Here is a 21,568-nt window from a genome sequence, read left to right on the forward strand (position 1 = left end):
AAAAATAGCTTTCTCAACTTCAAATTTTCTGTTTTAAAAAGAAAAAAGATTCAAAAGGCTCTTAACTTTTGGTTTCATGCTTGTTTGTGTTGGATAGTATTTTACTTGGTCATTATATAGAGAAATGAGAGGGGAACACAGAGAAACAGTATAACAGAGAATTGAGAGAGAAAGGAATCTAATTGGTTAATCTGATTATGAATATTAGACTAATTACCCTCAGTTATATTTCAGTTTATAAAGCTGTTGGTTTAGCTTTTGTAATTTTGTTCGAAGGAGTTAATGCTGTTAGTTAGTATGGCAGTTGTTAGCACAGACAGTTAGCTCTAGTTCCTGTATTTATAAGAAGTGTTCCGTTCACTTTTTTCTCAATGTGAGTGCTAAAGTGCGTTAACACTTGCGTACGAGTATCCAAACATACATAAGACTACACTTGAGTTATGAATTTTCTCAAGTGGATTGTTTTTGTTGCTTCCCACCTTATGTCATATAGTCTTGGTTAATAATCTTAGTTTCTTTGAATCAGTTATTCAGTGTTTTAGCTCATATGAAAGAAGTGATCATGATCATCAGTTCATTCCAAGGTTGTTTCTTAACTGTAGTGGGGTCTTATTTCCAATTAATAGCTTTATTTAAAAACACACCTCATAAAGTAAAAACTTATTATTTAGGTTTCATGGTATAAGATTTTAAAACTGCAGATACAATGCATAACACATAAAAGAAAACTTGGTTAAACAAAAGATCCATAGTTTTCAAATTTCCCCTTTGTAACCTGCAGATCCAAAATAATCCTTTCTATTGCTGAATGTTGGGCCTTAATTGTTTTCAAGTATGTAAACACTACATTCTCTCAGGAAAAATTTATGCTGCTACTGTGTGTGTGGGGGGTGCTGTGTAGGATGTTTTTTTTTCCTTTTCTGTTGGTTGTGTTACTGCCTCTGTTAGTGTTTTTTCCTGCTGCTGTTTTGGCTACTGTAATGCCTTTCCCTTTGTTGGTGTTTCTCTCCCTCTAGGATGTTGGAATTGTTGTTGTCCTGTCCTATTTGTTGTTGGTTTTGTTTGCCTTTCCTGCTGCCCAACTTTGTTTTTGTTTCCTCTGTTGTTATTTCATTGTGAGGACCTGAGTTTAATTGTATCGGTTGATTTTAGAGGTTCATGGCTTAGCGGTGTTTATGTCATAACTCTCTTTGCTCATGCTTTGATAATGTTGGAATTGTACTATCAAATGTTTACTTGTTTGGATTCTTGTTTTATTGATGCAGGTTTATGGAGATAGTGAAGTCTTTTGGATTTTGATGAGTAAGCTATTGGAGAATTTAGTTGTCATCTTTTTGTATCGTACTTACTCTTTCATTATTATTTGTGTAGGAGTACGCTTAATATGTATGTTTATTTTAGCCTATTTTGTTTGACAACCTTAAAAGATGAACTTTGTCATGTTTTAATTGTTTTTCCTTCTATCAAATAGTATTATGTGATAATCAAGATACTTGTGAACTATGTAATTTTTCGTTGGACAAATATTTAGCATGTTTATTTAGCAAGCAATGTCAGAAGCCTACATTTCCTACTGGTCATTTAAAAAAAAAAAATTAAAGCAGCGGTTTGGAACTGCTGCCTTTGTTGTTAAATATTTAAGCAAAGGCAGCGGTTACAACCGCTACTATTTCTATCCAAAGGCAGCGGTTACAACTGCTACGTTTGATGTTCGCTGAGAGTCATTTGTGCAGTATTGGTAGCGGTTCCTCAAAAATCAACCGCTGCATTTAGTGTTTAAAGGTAGCGGTTAAGAACCACTACCGTTGCACTTGCTCAAAGGCTACGCCTTGCTTTTCTGCGGTTAGAACCACTACCTTTGCTATATTTTAACCGCTACCTTATCTATTTTTTGTACTAGTGAGTGTTTTGAACTTTAATTCCATCTTCCTTCCTTGAAAAATAGTAAAAGGAACCAGACAACATCGCACCTTTATATTAATCACTAAAATACACGGTATACTTTTTTTATCAGCCAATTGTTGGGGTTTTGGACTCCTTTTCTATGTGGAGAAAAATCCAAATATGTAAGCTCATTTAAACAAGTGAAGATGGGTCAGCTAGGGCACATGAGAGGGGTTTGGTTTGGCAAGAGAAGCAAAGAGAAAAGTGTGAGAGAAGAGAAGAAAAATCTGGTTAGCACAAACCCAGACCAACCAGACGAGATTCATGATTACTCCTCCGTTCACCATCGGATCGGACTGGAACTTTGGCAGCGTAGGTTCGTGACTCATAGTACTTCATTCTGGACGGTTGGATCGGCGAGAAGTTGTCTGAGATGGGAGAAATTGGTGCGGACAGTAGTATTGTTTTCTGGTTTTTCAGATTCTCAAAGTTCTCTATTTTGAGTTTCTTGCTTTATTGTTTGGCCAATTGTTGAGCACGATTTGTGCTATTATTTAAGACTCTCTTGTACTCTTATTTGATCATAGTGGAGCTTGATTACTGGCTTGTGCCCGTGGTTGTTTTACTTCTCACATTGAGAAGATTTTTTCCACGTTAAAAATCTTGGTGTCTCTTTGATTGTGATTTTTAGTTGTTGCATTATTTTTTATTGCTTCTCACAGATTCAACAAGTTGGGGAAATTATTATCCGCTTATTGCTATGTTAGAGTTGTTATTTGTGTTAAATTTCTCATCACCAATATATATATTAATAGGTATAAGTGGCATCTGAAACCCAATTACAATACTTATTTTATACCCCGTTTGGAAGAGCTTATGTGAGCTTACGTGATAGCAGCTTATGACCTACCATAAGCTGTTTTGAGCTCATTTTCATAAGCTACTCATGATAGCTTATGAAACAGAGTTTATGCTTATATATAGTTTATTTTTCGATTTATTTCAATAAATTTTTTAATATAACTTATGAATAAGCGCTTATGTCATAAGCACTAATAACCATAAGTGCTTAATTAAGTTGTGTTTCCAAATGAGCCTTATTCTATCCATAGAATTTATGGTTGCTTGTCAAACGGTAAATTCAGGAATAGGTAATTTTTCCTACCAATGTACGAGCCAAACGACATGGCAGGATCGATAGAACCAAAATTATGGAAAAGACACGCAATAATACTTTAACATTTTGTTTGGTTAAGAAGATAAAAAATGAGTAGAGAGAAAAATATAAAAAATATACTGAATTTAAAGAATCCAGACTCAGTTTGTTAGAACTTAGAAGTGATAAACGGACTTTCAAGATTGAGATAAATAATGTTGGCTACTTCTAGTAAACTTTTTTTGTTACCTCTGGTTGTATTGTCATATAGAAAAATATTTAAATGTTTTACCTAGATCAAGTAATTTTTCGAAAAAAATTATATGTTAGCTGTCATCTTGATCAATTCTCGTGGTCCTTTGGAATGAAACCTACTTTTTGCAAGAATTTATTTCATAAATAACCCGGTTGGGGCATACATCATGTATTTATAAATGAAAATATATCGATATAATCCAGCATAATTGCATAATTAGTAGATAGTTGAAACTCTTTGATACTTTAACTCGCTAGGAACAAGTCAACTTGCAACTAGAGTACTGTTTGTCCATATCACAGATACTAATCTTACTGTTGCTGATATCTGGGGCCAAGGTTCATGGAATTTTGATAAATTATACACTATGCTGTCGTTGGACATAATAGAGGAAATCATCAGTGTGCAAATACCCACAGTTCAGATTGGGGAAGACAGAATTTTTTGGAAGGAGGCAAGCGATGTTATTTATTTAGCGTCGTCTGCGTATCAATTTCTGAATGAAGACGGCACACCAGAGACAAAATTCTGGAAGCTGATTTTGAGAATCTGTGCGCCTGAGAGGGTGGGGTTCTTTCTCTGGCTGGTAGGCAGGGATGCTTTACCCACAAACGCTAAAAGGCACCGTAGTCACCTAGCTGCTACCGTGTCCTGCATCAGATGTGGAGCGACTGTGGAAGACGCTGAACACGTTATCCGTCGCTGTCCAGGATCAATTTGGGCCCGCAACCAATTCAACGGTCTTCTCCCTTGGATCCCAGAAGCTTCTCCTTTCCGTTACTGGTTGTTTGAGCATTTACAGAACTCTGATCATACTCTGTTTTGTGCAATGATTTGGAATCTTTGGAAGTGGAGGAATTCATTCGTTTTCGAACAAACTCCATGGCAGCCTGGAGAAGTCTTGCGTCATATCCATGTGGACATGGTGGAATTCCAGAAGCAGGCCCTTGTCACGCAAAACTCGTCACCCGGCGCGTTAGAAGAACCAAATTCAGTGACGTTGCACACTGATGGGAGTTGGGACCCGCGAGTAAACAGGATGGGTGGTGGTGGATGTATCATAGCTCTAATAGGTCGCTGGGTTTCTGGTTTTGCGACCAGTTTAGGCGTCGGAGATGCTCTCAAAGCGGAATTCTTGGCAGTAAGGAAGGGCTTGTCTCATGTATGAGAATTGGGGTACAAAACAGTTGTTTGCTACATGGATTGTATGGAAGCGCAGGAGGTTATTTCTAGTGACAGGGATGTGGAAAGCTACTGGCACAAGGATGAAATTCTAGTTATCCGAGAACTGATTAAGAAAGACTGGAGTGTATCTGTCATCTATGTCCCGCGAGAACAGAACAAGGTTGCAGATGCTCTAGCAAAGCTTGCTGTGAATGAGGATTGGAATTGGAAAATCTGGACTTAACCACCAGCATTACTGATTCCCCTGCTCTGTCATGGCGTTGTTAGTTGTTTTCGTTTGTTTTTTCTATTCCCATTGTAACAAAAAAAAAAATATTAAATTTAATTAGTTATACAATATGTACGAAGAATGATTTGTTTGGTAAAACATACACAATTAATATAATTTTAAAGTCTCAAAATGATTAATCTTATAACTGTTGACTGTGTCAATACCTTTTAACAACAAAATGCAACCAAAAAATGTTACCTTAGTGGCTTTATAAAAAGTCATGCTAATTTTTTCATAACGTAGCTTAGATTTAATTAGTTACAAAATTAAATTTTCTTTTAAACACAATGCTATGTATTTGAGTAAATAACTTAATTAAATATTTATCGCATAAATGTTAATTCATAATGTGAGTGTTCAAAACATCTTATGACTAGCTAGGGTATACATTATTTACATTAGTTATGGTAAACACTTTTTTCTTTGATTTGTTGAATTGCTCTCACAATTTCGAGTTAAATAAAACTACACCAAACTACAATGGACGGTGTGACCATTTACCCAAAGATAAACCAGAGTAGCAGAAGGTTAAAGTGAAAATGGACGTGGATGAAGAGGGCGCGGGAGAGCAGCACCATGGTGCTCAGCCGGCGGGGAAGCCGCCGGAAGAACCTGCAAGGAGACCAACGTTCAAAGAGAAGGTGCTAGGTGCAAAGAAAGCAAAGGAAGCTGGTGAGTTTGTTAATCTGGTTGAGAAAGGTTCCATGCGCATGGAGTTTGTGGAGGATAACACATCCTTTCCCATGTTCTCTATTGAGCCTAACATGTACAAGGAAATCTGCAAACCTTGGGAAGATTGCCTAGTGGTGAAGCTATTGGGAAAGCATATTGGCTACCGAGCTCTCTGCGAGAAGCTGAGAATGATGTGGAAGATGACAGGTGGTTATGAGGTACGTGATGTACACCATGGTTATTTCCTAGTCAAGTTCGAGCAGGAGGACGACAAAGCGAAAGCCATCTCCGGTGCACCGTGGCTAATATATGATCACTACCTAGCTGTAAAGCCATGGACTCCTGACTTTGTTGCAGCAAACTCGAAGATTAGCACCACAGTTGTGTGGATACGCATCCCCGGGATAGGATTTCAGTTCTATGATAGGAACATTTTGCTCACGCTGGCGTCGGCGGTTGGAACACCGATCAAAATAGACATGAATACAAATGACATGCAACGGGGCAGGTACGCGCGGATTTGTGTTGAGATCGATCTCACCAAACCTGTTCTTGGGGTTGTTGGATTGGAAGGAATTTGGTACAACATCGAGTATGATGGCCTCCACTTGCTTTGTCGCAAATGCGGGTGTTATGGACACCTCACTCGTAACTGCACAACGACGGTAAGCAAGGAACCATCATCCAATGGCGAGAAGGAAGCCACCGCCATGAACCCTAACGCGGGCAAGACACCAACGGAGACAGAGGGGGCAACGCCGTCCATGGATCAACAAAATTCAACGCCAGAAACCCTAAACGTAACCGCAGCTAACGTTATGCAAGAGAGCGAAGATCCCGCCAAGAAGTGCGCTAAGGTGAAATCACAACTTAAATGCCCATATCATGCGCATGGAGATTGGCTCGTGGTGGAAAAACGGAAGAAAAAAGTTAATGCAGGTTTAAATGGTGGTTTAAATGGCAATTTGAATACCAAAATTGCTGGAGGAAATTCAAAATACACAACAGTTAAGGCTCCTAAATCAGTGGAGGGAATAAAGGGAGCAGGCCAGCCGTTACAAACCAAAGGGAAATCTGAATGCAAGAATGGAAATAAAAATAGGGTGAATGCAAAGTCATCAATTAAGACAGCAACGGCTACACAAGTCAAAGATAATAATTCCATAGTATTCAATGCAAAAGTAATTGTTGCTGATAGTTATAAGGAGATTGTTGGGATTGCACAAGGCAAGAAAAGAATGAGGAAGGAGGTTACAATTGGTGATGGAGGCCCACAACCGTCACAGATTGTACAAAAAATACAAAATAATTCAAGTTCATCGACAATGTTGAATGGCACTCGAATTTATGTGGTTACTGATGGGACTCAATCCACCATGCCACTAGTTGCACAGGGAGGGAATTGATACCAGCTCCTTGCTCAACCTGAAGATGATCAAGGTTCGATGCCACAACCAAATACCCTAATGGTTGGTGGAGCTCCATTTGACCCAGGCGAACAACATGCACGTAGCATTGTGCCACAAGGGGCTTGACCTTGGATGGCACTCATCCACTGCGATTAGTTGTTGATGGATTTAGACAACTTTAACTTAATCGCGTGGAATATAAGAGGAGGCGTTGGAGTCCGTGGACGTAGGAGGGTGAAGGATTTAATTCAAAATTTTCACCCATCCTTATTTGCTATTTGTGAGACACACTGTAAGTTTGAGAGAGTTGCTAATTTCTGGCAGCAGCAGGGATATGAATTGATTCACGAGGTGGAGGCGATGGGCCATAGGGGAGGGTTATGGGTGCTTGCATCAACTAACCGAACCTTTGCAGTCACTTTCCTAGAAGTGTGGGAGCAGACATTGTCAGTGGCAATCACTACGGCTGGACGGAGATGGGTGTGCACAGCAATCTATGCAAGCCCTAATCCCAACAAGCGTATTGAGCTTTGGGCGCATCTCATAGAGCTTCGACAGAGGGTCAATGATTCGTGGTTAGCTCTAGGGGATTGGAATGAGATATGTTCACTGTCAGAGGTTGTTGGCGGGGACTTCTCAGCAACAAGGGCTTCTAATATGCTGAACATGTTGGAGGCCTGCAATTTTATTGATCTAGGGTTCATGGGCTCCAAATTCACTTGGGAACGACGAGTGAATGGACGGCGAGCAGTAGCAAAGCGGCTGGATAGGGCCCTTGGGGATGTAGCATGGAGGCTATGCTTTCCTGAGGCCTATGTAGAGCACTTGGCTCGTGTCTACTCAGATCATTCACCTTTGCTCCTCCGGTGTCATGCACCAACTGGGGATCGTGCGGCTCGCCCCTTTCGCTTTCAGGCGGCGTGGGTGTCTCATCCTTCGTTTGAGAGCGTGGTAAACACGTCATGGAGAGCTCAAGATGGAAATCTGCAGGACAAGCTCCAGTGTGTGCAGGAGGCCGCGACGGAGTTTAACAAAACTGTGTTCGGAAACATCCATAGGCGGAAGCGTCGAGTAGAATGCCGCCTTCAGGGTATCCAACAGGAACAGGACTGGAGGGATTCAGAGTCTCTTGCTAGATTGGAGAGAGATCTGCAGAAGGAGTATGGGGATATACTATACCAGGAGGAGATGCTGTGGTTCCAAAAATCTAGAGAGAACTGGGTCAGATTTGGGGACCGGAACACTAAGTTTTTCCATGCACAAACAGTGGTGCGGAGGAAGAGAAATAAAATCCATGGCCTGTTTTTGGAGGATGGGAACTGGTGCACCGATCCATCAACGCTTCAGGAGGAAGCGAAGAGGTTTTACACTAACTTGTTTTCTCTTGATGTTCAGGTTCGGCGAAATCGGATAATGGAGAACCAAACACCCACTATCCCGATGGAGGAGAGAGACAAGTTGGTAGCCCCAGTTTCTTTGGAAGAAGTCAGGAGTGCAATCATGTCCATGAAGTCCTTCAAAGCACCTGGACCAGATGGCTTCCGTGCCTATTTCTACAAACAGTATTGGCATATCTTGGGTGAAGATCTCCACCACATGGTTGCATCAGCTTTCCAGAATGGTGGAGCAAATCTGAAGCTCTTAGCAACACTTCTTGTTCTCATTCCTAAAGTGGACAACCCAACCAAACTGAAGGACTTGAGACCGATAAGCCTTTGTAATGTTTCTTATAAACTAATTACTAAAGTTCTTGTGAACAGGTTCAAGCCCCTACTTCACAAGCTCGTGAGCCCCCTACAAGGTAGCTTCATCCCGGGGAGAGGAACTAGGGATAATATAATCTTGGCTCAAGAGGTGATGCATACAATCCACACTAGGAAAACCGGAGGCAGGCTAGTTGCACTCAAAATTGACTTGGAGAAAGCTTATGATAGGGTTAATTGGGACTTCCTCCGGGCCACACTCTATGACTTTGGGTTTCCCCCAAGGACTGTAGACCTCATCATGTGGGGTGTGAGGACTCCGGCAGTGTCAGTGCTGTGGAACGGTTCGAAATTGCCCTCTTTTCCTCTTCAGCGAGGGCTGCGCCAAGGAGATCCTCTATCACCTTATCTTTTTGTGCTTTGTATGGAGCGACTAGCGATTCAGATTCAGAATTTAGTAGAGGAAGGAAAATGGCGGCCAGTGCGTGTGAGTAAGGATGGGGTTGGTATTTCTCACCTCTTCTTCGCCGACGACGTGCTTCTATTTTGCCAAGCATCCAAAGACCAACTTCGACTCATCAAGCACACTCTAGCAGACTTCTGTGAAGCGTCTGGCATGAAGGTTAACCTTGAGAAGTCAAGGATGCTTTTCTCGAAGGTTGTAGGTCAACGGAGGCAACGAGAATTGTCAGGGTTGGTTGGTATCTCACGAGCCAGCAACCTTGGCAAGTATCTTGGACTTCCTCTCCTCCAAGGAAGGGTCAAGAGAGATCACTTTGCCACAATCATTGAAAAGGTAAATACAAGACTTGCTTCCTGGAAGAATAACCTTTTAAACAAGGCTGGAAGAGTTTGCTTGGCTAAGTCAATTTTATCTTCTCTACCGGTTCATGCTATGCAATCCCTTTGGTTACCTGATTCTGTGTGTAATCATGTGGATAAAATGGTGCGAAATTGTATTTGGGGAAAAGGAGGAAATGCACGCAGTTGGCATCTTGTGGCTTGGAAAGATGTAACACAATCAAAAGCTAAAGGGGGATTGGGCCTTAGGAGCGCCAGGAAAAATAATGAGGCACTGTTGGGAAAATTGGTTCATAGCTTCTTGAATGAGAAGGGGAAATTATGGGTGCAAGCTTTATCTCAAAAATATATTAAATCAGGATCAATATTGACGGAAGAATTGAGACCAGGGGGATCATATGTGTGGAGAGGAATTTTGAAAGCAAGGGACTCTGTTTCAGATGGGTTTGGCCCTAGACTTGGTGCAGGTTCCTCTTCCCTTTGGTATTCTAACTGGCTTGGCACAGGAAAAATTGCAAGCAGGATTCCTTTTGTGCACATCACGGATACAACACTAACTGTGGCTGATATTTGGCGTCAAGGTGCTTGGAATTTTGATAGACTATACACGTTGTTGCCCCAAGAAATCAGAGAGGAGATATCATCTGTGCAAATACCCAGCATACAAACAGGTGAGGATAGAATTCTATGGCGTGAATCTAGCGACGACATCTATTCAGCATCATCGGCTTATCAGTTTCTGAACGATGATGGTTTACCAGAAACCGGGTTTTGGAAGTTAATTTGGAAGGCCTCGGCACCATAGAAGGTGCGGTTCTTTCTCTGGTTGGTGGGCAGAGATGCGCTACCCACAAATGCAAAACGACATCGCCATCACCTTGCTACCACGGCTTCTTGTATCAGATGTGGAGCGGCTGTTGAAGATGCAGAGCATGTGCTCCGCCGCTGCCCTGGTTCCGTCTGGGTTCGCGGCCAATTGGGAAGGCTTCTACCATGGATTTCAGATTCTGCAACTTTCCGCCACTGGTTATTTGGTCACCTTCAGAATAGAGATAATACTCTGTTTTGCGCCATGGCATGGAATCTCTGGAAGTGGAGAAACTCTTTCGTGTTTGAGCAGGTTCCTTGGCAGCCGGGTGATGTGATGCGACGCATTCATCTGGACACGGTTGAATTTCACAGGTTGGCCCAGGGCACGCAGCGATCAAATCCCATAGCATCCGACGGGATAAATTCTGTGATGTTGTATACTGACGGAAGCTGGAACCCCCAGGTAAATAGAATGGGGGGTGGAGGTGTACTTCTGGATGAAATTGGCCGCTGGATTTGTGGTTTCGCAGCAAGTTTAGGTGGCGGTGATGCTCTCAAGTCGGAACTCTTGGCAATGAAGAAGGGTCTGACGCATGTTTGGGAGATGGGAATTAAATCTGTTACTTGCTACACAGATTGCCTGGAAGCTCAGCAAATCATTACAAGCAATAAGGACGTGGACACTTATTGGCACAAAGATGAGATTATTGCTATTCGAGCATTGCTTAACAAGGAATGGAAAGTGTCTGTTAATTATGTACCCCGGGAACGGAACCAAGTTGCTGATGCCCTCGCCAAGCTCGCTGTTAATGAGAATTGGGATTGGAAGCTCTGGTCTCAACCACCACCAACAGTGATATCCCTGCTATGTCAGGACGTTCTTAACTAGTTTCTTTTGTTTTGTTTGCTGTTTTCTTTCCTACTGTAACAAAAAAAAAAAACTACAATGGACGGTAAAACTTCTACTATTAAGGATTTTATGCAATAAAATAAAGTAAAAGCTATTCATGAACTTAATTTCGAAATTAAAGGAAAGTTTGGGTGGGACCTGCAAAATATGCCATAACCTACCAACTTGATGATTATACAGCCCCACCACCTAGGCCACAATTCGTTGTGCCACCGTTACATCTTCTTCCATCACTATTAATCTTCTACTTTTTTCAGTTTGTGTTCATAAATTTGGCGATTTCCATGTTAAAATGAGAAAAACAAAGCTATAATTAGGAGTAACTTTTATCAGGAAGAAATAAATCTGAAATGTTAATAGTCTACACTATCTATGAGATCAGTCAAGTTACGTGAGGAATCACAGTGCTTTCAAATTTCATCCAACGTTACACGGCACAGTAAAAGCCTTATAAATTGCTTCATAAGTGCTACAGCAAGCATGGAATGATAATGAAGTAAAGAGCTGTTCGTGGGTTTCAATTAACCTTGTAACGACCTGTGACCCCTGACATTGAATCTGTGCTTGCTAAGAATAAGCATGTTTAAATCCATGAGGTAATGAATGATATTTTACTTGCCGTAATTTACTTTCCAATTGTAATTTTATCTTATTGTCCAAATAAAGTGATTTTTCAAACTTGCTTTTACAATTTACAATATCATTTCCAAACATTGCAAACAAAGATTCTTTCTCTTAAACTTAATTCTATTTAATTTAATAATAATAAACTTAACTTTACAAAGCTTTAACCCACTAAATCTTAAAAAACAAATAGACTCATCATGGTGCCAATTGAGATTTTGGAATCAACCAAACACTTTACAAGTTATCATTGTCCCACTTAAGATTTGTTATCATTATCCAAATTGGGAATTTGAAGTCAACCAAACAGGCTATAGTTTTGGCTGGTTTCAAGAATTGTCATGAGACACAGCAGAAACAGAACAATTATCCAGCTAGCAGAAAAAGATACTCCAATATGCCAAAACCTGTTACCACCAAGACATAGAATAAACCTTATATCACTTTCTATGAAGTAAACCTTATCCATGGAAATTTACAAACGTTATGATTCCATTGAACTCAATGTCCATGGAAATCTACAAATATTATGATTTCCATTGAACTCAATGTGGATCTGAGTTGAAGCCAACATGTCAAAATTTTACTTTTTTGATCCATGGTTAACTCAATGTGGCAAATTTTAGCGTGTCTCTATTGATGCCTCAATACGTGAAATCACGTTTGTGTTTGCTCTAACGTCAAACCTTACATGCACTTCAAAGTTCAAAATACACCTTAGGTGCCTCGAATTACATTTAACAAGAGCTGAAAAGCATTTTACACTATAGCTGTGAAACTTTGATTTCATTTGAATATTCTTTCTGATAGCAGTATGGTCAGGACCTCAACCAAACTCAAATACAGACTGGCATGTTTCGAGTAATTTTCAGCTCAAGGTTGGAAAGTGAACACAAGCAAAATAAGAGAGTGCAGGACCACCTTGAATATTTGCTATTGGCTTCCCGTTCTCTGGACCCCATGAAATCAAATCTCAATTCTCTACCATCTTAGAAAGTTGACAAAAATGAAGTATTCCACCAACATTCCCCCATTCAAAGCGGTGGAGGAAGAAGAATCAGGACAAGGAGAATAGTTTTGTTCCAAATTGATGTTTGAAGTTAGAACCACAAATTTTCTTACAAGAAAGAATTGATCCAGCAGAATGGAATCCACATAAAATTACAAAATTTGAATTGGAAAAGGAAAAAAAGAAAGGGTAAGCTTAATTATACACCCATGTTTTCAAATTGAAATCTTTTCAGTCCATAAAAACACAATAGTCTCTTACTGCGTGGAAGTGATTTACAAGCCTGGAGGGACAGGAGCATGAGCAAGAAAATAAACCACTCTGCTCTGTGTCCTATTCATTCTCCAGTGACCCCAATAAGTGTCTTCATTGATATGATTCAGAGCCTGGTTACCCCTCCTTGTTTTTTCGGTGTATATGAATCATGCACCGTAATTTTGGCTCACTGTGGTTTTCCGCCGTGTATCCAAACATGCACTCAGTCCACTTGTTCACCAATCAAGTCTAGGCCAACTAGTAGAAATGATACACCCTGAAATAGCAAGAAGTAGAAGTGGATCCCCTGAGCAGAGAGGAGACTCCTAGCTGAGGCTGTTAGAAGTAGAAAGGCCAAAGCAAGCTCCTTCATATATATTCTGTTATGCTTTTTCTTCTTCTTAGACCTAGACCCCTTTTCCTCCTCCTCCTGCCTTCGAAATTCCTCTTTCATTTCCTCGAGATCAGGTGCTGAGGCTCCTCTTTGAGGCTTTGGCCCTTTCTCAACCAATGAAGCCAGATCACCCTCCGAGGAACGGCCGGATTTTTTAGTAACCACCCACTCGTATGCACTCCCGAGCTGGAACAGGCCAGAGATCATGGCATTGAATTTGGTAACTGACATGGTGTTCTCAAATAGGAGATAAGGAACAATGAAAGGGAAAGCTTTTGGAGCAGGAAGAATGTTGAGAAATGACATGGCAGCAGGGATGTAACAAACAACCCATGCCGGAATCTCAGCTTCCGGGACAAACATTGTCATAGGCAGTATTATGCAAAAAAGGGTGAATGAATAGAATGGTAATATCAGTTTTCTAAGGAGAAAGAACAGAAATATCATATTGAATTTCTTCCATATGCTTATCTGCAAAAACCATAATTGGTACCAACGCCACATAAGCATTAATTTAACATTAAGATGCCTCAATGTGTTGCTATTAGAAAAAGAGGGTCATGAGGATTGAGATTTTACACATACCTTGGACCTTATGATATCAGGCAAACAAAGGCGGAACAATTGCATTGGCCCAGAATGCCATCTATGCTGCTGTTTCCTGTAAGCTTCATAAGATTCGGGTAGCTCACATTGGCACTGAAGGAAGCATTAACAACTTGGAATCAAAGAATGAACTTGCGCAGAAAAACAAACAGCTTGTATTGAAAAGAACTAATTCGTGTTTAGAAATCTTTCTACAATTAATTCTAAAGCAAAAATCTACTCAATCAATTCTGAAGAGAAGTTTCTGTGAGTAGCTTTTGAGTGCCCGAATTGATTAGAGAGAAGTTAACTCAAACATGCTATTAATGTGTGACAAACCTCAACATCATTGAGGAAAACAAATTTCCAGCCATGAAGATGAGCTCGAACGGCAATGTCCATGTCCTCCACGGTGGTCCTCTCCAACCAACCACCAGAATCCTCCAAAGCCTTTATTCTCCACACTCCAGCCGTTCCATTGAACCCAAAGAAATTGATGAAAATCCCATTGACTTGCTGTTCCACCTCAAAATGGAAGGACAAATTAATGTTCTGCAACCTTGTTAGCAGGTTCTCATCCTTATTCACAAAGGACCATCTTGCTTGAACAAGTCCTAATTCATCATTATCCTGCAGTATCACCAAGTGGGTCAGTAAGTTAATTGGCTAAAACATACACATAGTCACTCACATACCATGATTCTTCAAGCTACATGACAAAATATGTTCAATAATGACAAATATAAAAAGAAAACTTTTAATGAATTTTAGTACCTTAAAATGAGGAACAGTTTTTCGAAGGAAATCTGGGGTAGGTTGGAAATCGGCATCAAAAATTGCAACGAACTCATAGTCTTTCACATAGTTACAATTCATTGCAGATTTCAAATTACCGGCCTTGTACCCATCCCTGATCACCCGGTGCCGGTACAAAATGTTGGCACCCTCTTGCTGCCATTTTTGGACCTCCTCGTTGATCAACGACTGTGTTGTAGGATCATCAGAATCATCAAGAACTTGAATTAACAACTTGGACTTAGGCCAATCCAAATTACAGACAGCAGCAATTGATTGCTGATAAACCTGAAAACACACACACACCATAAGTTACCTCAACTTACATAACTAATGAAAGCCTCCAATTGTTCAACCTAACAATTGTATGTGTTACCTCTTTCTCATTGCACATAGGGATCTGCACTAGTACCATGGGGCAGAAACCTTTCTCTCCAGATTCAAGATCTACAGCACCGTCTTTCGGAACAGGCTTGATCTTCTTAAACCGGATCCAAAAACAACCTAAACAAAGAACCAACCTATCCAAACTCTGAATAAGGAACAGCACAATACAAGCATAGGTCAGGAGCTGCAATGGAGGAGCAAGATACTCCACACGAATCAAAACCCACAGCGCGTAAACCCAACCGAAAAAATCCTTAACCCAAAATGCAGGTGCCCAAAACAAATACTCCAACTGAAGATGCCAACCTTTAAAATAAGCAGCCACCTCAAAACACAACAGAATCACAGACAACCATAAAAACACCTTGATGAACAAATAGAATCTGCTCTTCACAGTAGGATTCTCCTTCTCCCTGCCTCCGCCACCCTCACTATCCGCATCAACATCCGTCCTCCCCGAAGCCACGCGGCGCTTCACAGCCGAAACCAGACCCAGCATTGCAGGAGCAATGGAGGTTAAGCAACCAGCAGCTCTATGAGCTTTAAGGAGAAGCACCCAAGTGAGCTGCTTAGCATTTTTGCCTCTTCCTTTATCTCTTGACCCAGCTGAAGAAGGGTCAGTGATGAGTAAATCTTCATCAGAAGGACCCTCAAGTTCAACCATAGACCAATTAGGATTCTGCATCTTCACCACCACTGGGGTTCCTCTCTGTGGTTCCTTCACCCCCCAATCAAACAAAGGTGCCATTTCTAGACCTGATCTCACAAACCCACCTCAAGAAACATAAAACAAACCCTCACTTTTCAGTTCCCACCCTTATTTCCAACCAAAATGTCTCCTTTATCTCAAAAAACAAAACAAATCATAAAAGGGTAGTAGTAGTAGTAGTAAAAGACTAAAACCTTGATCTCATTGTTGTCAGAAAACAAAATGAAAGCGGTGACAGACGCGTGGAGGAAGAAAGCAAAGCAATGCGTCTCAAAAACATTGTGACATTAGGAGCAAACTCATACGCTAACAAAACAACACTTTCTCACAAACGGGGTTTCAGGGAGTGAAATATTGAAACATGAAAGTGGATTTTGAAAGAGAAACAGCTCAACACGTCATTTTCAACTTTGATACTTCGATTCACAATTTTTCTTTTCATTTTCTCTAAATAAATAAATATTAAAAGAAAAATGCATAACGTGATTCAAACCCAGAAACAGAGCAATTATGAACAGAAATTAAAATGACAGTGGTAAGGTAACAGTTTAAGGAAAAAAACAAAATCAATGTAACACAAAAAATTTCCGACAAAAAACTATTTTTCTTTATTCACCACCAAACCTATTTAAATTTTCAATAAACGTTTGTAACAACCAGACAACTGGAATTTCTCAATTTATTCAGGAAATGGGAACAATTTTTTTAACTTTTTTACAGAGGTAGGTGAGGGTTTACAATTACAGAGGCATTTTTCTGCGTGCTGGATTGGGAAGCATCAATGCTAGCTTCTTCTCTTTCTTTCTTTCTTTCTTTCTTCTTCCTTGCGCGTGGAAAACAAAATAAAATAATAAATTAAGGATTTTATTTTCTCTGGTAAATAAATGGTGTGTATTATCAAACCGTCAGAGACGGAGGAGAAAAATTCAGCGGAAATGTGTGACGTGCTATTAACAGCCAAGCACAAACCAATGAGTAAAACAGCCAACAAGTGTCTTTAGTTTTAATATTCAATATTTTAATTAAGCTATTTTAATTTAATCCTATTAATTTTTTTTTTGTTAGATAAAGTTTAGGTTCATTCCTTAGATTGGTTCGGCTCCAATCACCAGCATGAGTCAAGACATGATTTCGGTACTATTGATCTTTTACATCTTCAACCAGATCCAAACACATAGGAAAAATGGTTTATCTTTACCAACTAAGCGGACATAATATTAAAGATCAACTTCTTTTATTATTTACCATTATATAATTGATAGATAGTTGAGCTCCTTAAACATTTCGTTAAAAATGGTTTCGATGGTATGTTTAGAGAATGATATGTTGAGGAAAGACACACTTATTTAATGTAATCTATAAATATCAAGTTGGTTAGTCTCATGATTGTCGATCGTGAGATAACTTCAAAAATAAAAAAATTTGTTTTTTTTTTACTAGTATTTGCTCTTTGCTTGGTGGTGCTGAAAAATCAATAGCCGTCCCCTTTCATTTGTGGAGCTGACTTGGTCCTTAGTTTCCCAGTGCAAACGCTAATTCCAAGCTTCGAATCAGCTTGTGTTAGTTAGTTAGTGCAATGCTGACACGCACGACATTCCAAAGAGCGTGACCAAACACATTTTCTCATATGCTATTTTTGTCGTGTGCAGTGTACTTGTCTAGTGAAGTTTCTAACCTAACAAATTGAAATAGTCCCCAGTAACTGGACTCTTGCAAAGATATTATATATCAGTTTTGTGGAGCATTGTTGTATCCTCCTACTCCACCCTCATACAATCCTCTTACACACTAAATGGTAAAAGAATTACATGTTTTTTATATGTCTAAGCTATCAAAAGTAATAACTTCTTACTTCATTTATGTTGGAGTTTCTAACACACTGAACTAGAGAGAGACAGAGTAAACACAGAGAAAGAGTTGGGGAAAAACGAAATCTGTTTATTCAATTGAGAGTCAACACACTAATGACCCATTATCTTTTATACAAATCAATCATGGGCTTTTAATACCCCACTAACTCAGCCACATTAATACTGGATCAATCAGCATTAATTCTAGCCCTAATTCCATATTAATTGCATTATTCTAACACTCCCCCATAATGCAATTAACCTATGACAAAGCTACTAAAAAAAACAACTCAGCCAAAATATAACAAAGGAAACAAAAAACCACATTATAATTGTGTAAAAAAAACCCTAAGTCTTCAAATCAGCCAAGCTTGTGACTCCAATAAGCTTTCTCATTTCTTTGAATTTCTCAATCTTCAGTGCTTTGGTTAGCACATCAGCCAGTTGCAAATCTGTCTTGCAGTACACCAATTTAATCTTTCCAGCTTCAACTTGTTGCCTCAAGTAGTGGAATTTAGTCTCAATATGTTTGCTTCTACCATGTGAGACAGGATTCTTTGCTAAGTCTATAGCTGATTTGTTATCCACAAGCAAATCAATTTGAGTACCAATACCTGCTCTCAGTTCTTCAAGCAATGATGAGAGCCAGATCCCTTGACAAGCAGCAGAACAAGCTGATATATATTCAGCTTCACAAGTGGATAATGCTACCACTGACTGCTTCCTACTGCACCATGAGACTGGTGCTCCAGCCAAGAGAAATATGTACCCCATAGTACTCTTTCTATCCATGATATCCCCACACCAATCAGAATCAGAATAAGACAGTAGCTTCAACTTGCTTCTACTGCCTTGATGAGGAAATAGTATTCCATGATCCAATGTTCCTCTCAGATATCTCATCACTCTTTTTGCAGCCAAGAGATGAGATTGCTTAGGATTACTCATGAACCTGCTAATCACACCAACACTGAAAGATATTTCAGGTCTTGTGTGGCAGATATACCTCAGGCATCCCACAATCTGCCTGAACTGTGTACCATCAACGGACTGTTCTTCTTCACACAGTCCAAGTTTCACACTTGCTTCAGCTGGTGTCTCTGAAAAATTACTACCCCACATATGAAACCTCTTTAAGACCTCTGAAGTGTACTTCTTTTGTCTCATGAACAAACCACTGTCAGTTTGAATGACTTCCAAACCAAGGAAGTAAGACAAAACTCCCAAATCAGTCATTTCAAACTCTCCTTTAAGCAGTAGTTTCACATTCTCAATCTCAACTGGATTATTGCCAGTTATGAGGAGGTCATCAACATACAAGCATATGTAGAGTACACTATTGTCAGCAAAGAATTTCACATAAATTCCATGCTCAACTGTACATCTTCTAAATCCAGAGCTAGACAAGAATCCATCAATTCTTTTGTTCCAGGCTCTTGGTGCTTGTTTTAGCCCGTATAGAGCCTTTCTCAACTTCAGCACCTTGTCTTCTTGACCTCTGACCACAAATCCAGGAGGTTGATGTATGTAGACTTCCTCTTCAAGTGGTCCATTCAGAAATGCAGATTTGACATCAAGTTGAAACAGATTCCACTTATGCCAACTAGCTAGAGCTATGATTATTCTCACAGTTTCAAGTCTTGCTACTGGAGCAAAGACTTCAGAATAATCCAGGCCTTCCTTTTGCATAAATCCTTTGGCAACAAGCCTAGCTTTGTATTTTGCTATTGTCCCATCAAGTTTGAGTTTTACTTTGTAAACCCACTTTACAGCAATTGGGACTTTTCCTGAGGGCAAAACAGCTAGCTCCCATGTCTTGTTCTTCTCTATGGAGTTGAGTTCTTCTTTCATGGCTTGCTTCCAAGTATCACTGACAATAGCTTCATCAAAACTCACTGGCTCAGAGTCAGCTAGAAGTGCCATGTGCTGCACAAGATCCCCATCATCATCAATAGCATCATCTGAGAAGATCTGAAAGTCTCTCAGCCTTGGTGGTAGACTCCTAAGCCTTGAGGGCCTATTGTTAACTGATTGAGGAGTACGTGCTACTTGTAATCTCTCCCCCTCAGCTTCTGTTTGTGAGTGGCCAGTAGTTGCATTATCCTCAAGTTCTAAATGCACTGAGTTAGGCTTAGGTCTATCACCTTTTACTTCATACCAAGTTCTAGACTCATCAAAGTACACATCCCTACTGAAGATTACCTTCTTTGTTTCAGGATTGTACAACTTGTAGGAACCAGTTGAGTTGTAGCCAATGAAAACCAGCATCTCACTCTTGTCATCAAGCTTTTTTCTTCTCTGATCTGGGATATGTCTATAGGCCAATGCACCAAAGATCTTTAGATGACTCACAGAAGGCTTTGTTTTTGACCATACTTCCTCTGGAACCTTTTCATGTAATCTCTTGGTAGGACATCTATTGAGCACATACACTGCAGTTGATGCAGCTTCACCCCAATAACAGTGAGGTAGATTTTTGCATTTAATCATGCTCCTTACCATGTTGAGAATGGTTCTATTTCTCCTCTCAGCCACTCCATTATGCTGAGGAGTATAAGGAGCGGTCACCTCATGCATAATACCATGTTCAAGACAGTAGTTCTCAAACTCTGTGGAAGTAAACTCTCCTCCACCATCAGTCCTTAATATCTTCATGAACTTTCCTGATTGCTTCTCTGCCAAGTTCTTGAAGATCTTAAACCTTGTAAAAGCTTCATCCTTGGTTTGTATCACATCAAGCTAGATTTTTCTACTAAAATCATCTATAAAGGTGATGAAATACTTGCCTCCACCTAAGGAAGGTACTTCAAAAGGACCACACACATCTGAATACACCATGTGAAGAATGTCCATTGCTTTGGAAGTTGTATAGGAGCTGAAAGAGTTTCGAGGTTGCTTACTGACTAAGCAACTATCACAAATCTTCTGAGGAACAGAAATGGTTGGCAATCCTGTAACAAGGCCTTTGGTCTTGAGCAGTGCAAGATCCTTGAAGTTCAAGTGGCCCATTCTGAGGTGCCAAAGCCAAGTGTCTTCAGTCAAAACAGAAGCTGATAAACACTGGGATTCAAGTGCTTTGACATCAAACTGGAAAGTTCTGTTCCTTGATAAAGGAGATCTAATGATCTTCTTCATGGATCTATCATACACATCTAGATACTTGTCCTTTATGTCAATAGAAAAGCCATTTTCTACCAACTGTCCTAGACTTATCAGATTGTTCTCCATCTTAGGAACATACAAGACTTCAGCTATGATTGCATTAGTACCATTTTTCCTTCTAACACATACATCACCAGTTCCCTCAGCATGTAGTATTCTCCCATCAGCAAATCTCACTGAACTTTTTCTAGTGAAATCAAGATTAACAAGCCAATCCTTATTTCCAGTCATATGATTGCTACAACCAGAATCTAGGTACCATCTTTTTATATTTCTATCACTATCATTGGTGAGCATCATGAGAGTAAGGGGTTGATCATCACTACTTACCTCAGATCCTTCCTTCACCATGTGTGCTTCTTCATGTTGAATACCTCTGTGATCAGCTTGCTGTGGTGGTGCTTTACACTCATTCGAAAAATGCCCAATTTTGTTACAATTGTAACATTTGAGCTTCTTCCTATCAATCTTCTTTCCTGTACCACGCCAGTTCTTGTTTCCACCTTTCTTAGTGTTGTCCTGTTGATTTTGCTCAGATTTCTCACCACCATCTTGTTGATAATTGCTTTGAATCCCTTTTGAGCTTCCACCCTTGTAGAACTCCTTGCCCTTGCCTCGACCTTTGTAACCACTCTTTCCTCCATAGCCACCCTTCTTGAAGGTTTGTGCTTGTAATGCCTGGTCACCAGACTTCTCAGTGGTCCTCTCCATGAGCCTTTGCTCATGAGCTTCCAATGATCC

General features: G+C 40.0%; 2 protein-coding genes across 2 annotated transcripts; one reads left to right on the forward strand and one right to left on the reverse strand.

The window, feature by feature from the left end:
* Positions 1 to 5,291: 5,291 nt before the first annotated feature.
* LOC130749016 (uncharacterized) lies at positions 5,292 to 6,830 on the forward strand. Its single transcript, XM_057602282.1, has one exon. It carries the CDS (start codon positions 5,292 to 5,294, stop codon positions 6,828 to 6,830), a length of 1,539 nt encoding a protein of 512 aa, XP_057458265.1.
* Positions 6,831 to 12,756: 5,926 nt separating this feature from the next.
* LOC130723847 (probable xyloglucan glycosyltransferase 12) lies at positions 12,757 to 16,617 on the reverse strand. Its single transcript, XM_057574988.1, has 5 exons — positions 15,096 to 16,617; positions 14,699 to 15,007; positions 14,264 to 14,554; positions 13,925 to 14,038; positions 12,757 to 13,810 (listed from the first exon to the last, which is right to left on the reverse strand). The coding sequence occupies exons 1-5, from the start codon at positions 15,852 to 15,854 to the stop codon at positions 13,169 to 13,171; spliced, it is 2,115 nt and encodes a 704-aa protein (XP_057430971.1). The 5' UTR covers positions 15,855 to 16,617; the 3' UTR covers positions 12,757 to 13,168.
* Between the last annotated feature and the right edge of the window lie 4,951 nt (positions 16,618 to 21,568).

The sequence above is a fragment of the Lotus japonicus genome, chromosome 1 (genome assembly GCF_012489685.1).
Source record: "Lotus japonicus ecotype B-129 chromosome 1, LjGifu_v1.2".
In the NCBI taxonomy this organism is placed as follows: domain Eukaryota; kingdom Viridiplantae; phylum Streptophyta; class Magnoliopsida; order Fabales; family Fabaceae; genus Lotus; species Lotus japonicus.

Coding starts and splice junctions, on each gene's coding strand:
- LOC130749016 (XM_057602282.1), top strand. CDS start 5,292: ATGGACGTGGATGAAGAGGGCGCGGGAGAGCAGCACCATGGTGCTCAG.
- LOC130723847 (XM_057574988.1), bottom strand. CDS start 15,854: ATGGCACCTTTGTTTGATTGGGGGGTGAAGGAACCACAGAGAGGAACC. Junction 15,008..15,095: donor CTATGTGCAATGAGAAAGAG/GTAACACATACA, acceptor GTGTGTTTTCAG/GTTTATCAGCAATCAATTGC. Junction 14,555..14,698: donor AAACTGTTCCTCATTTTAAG/GTACTAAAATTC, acceptor GTGATACTGCAG/GATAATGATGAATTAGGACT.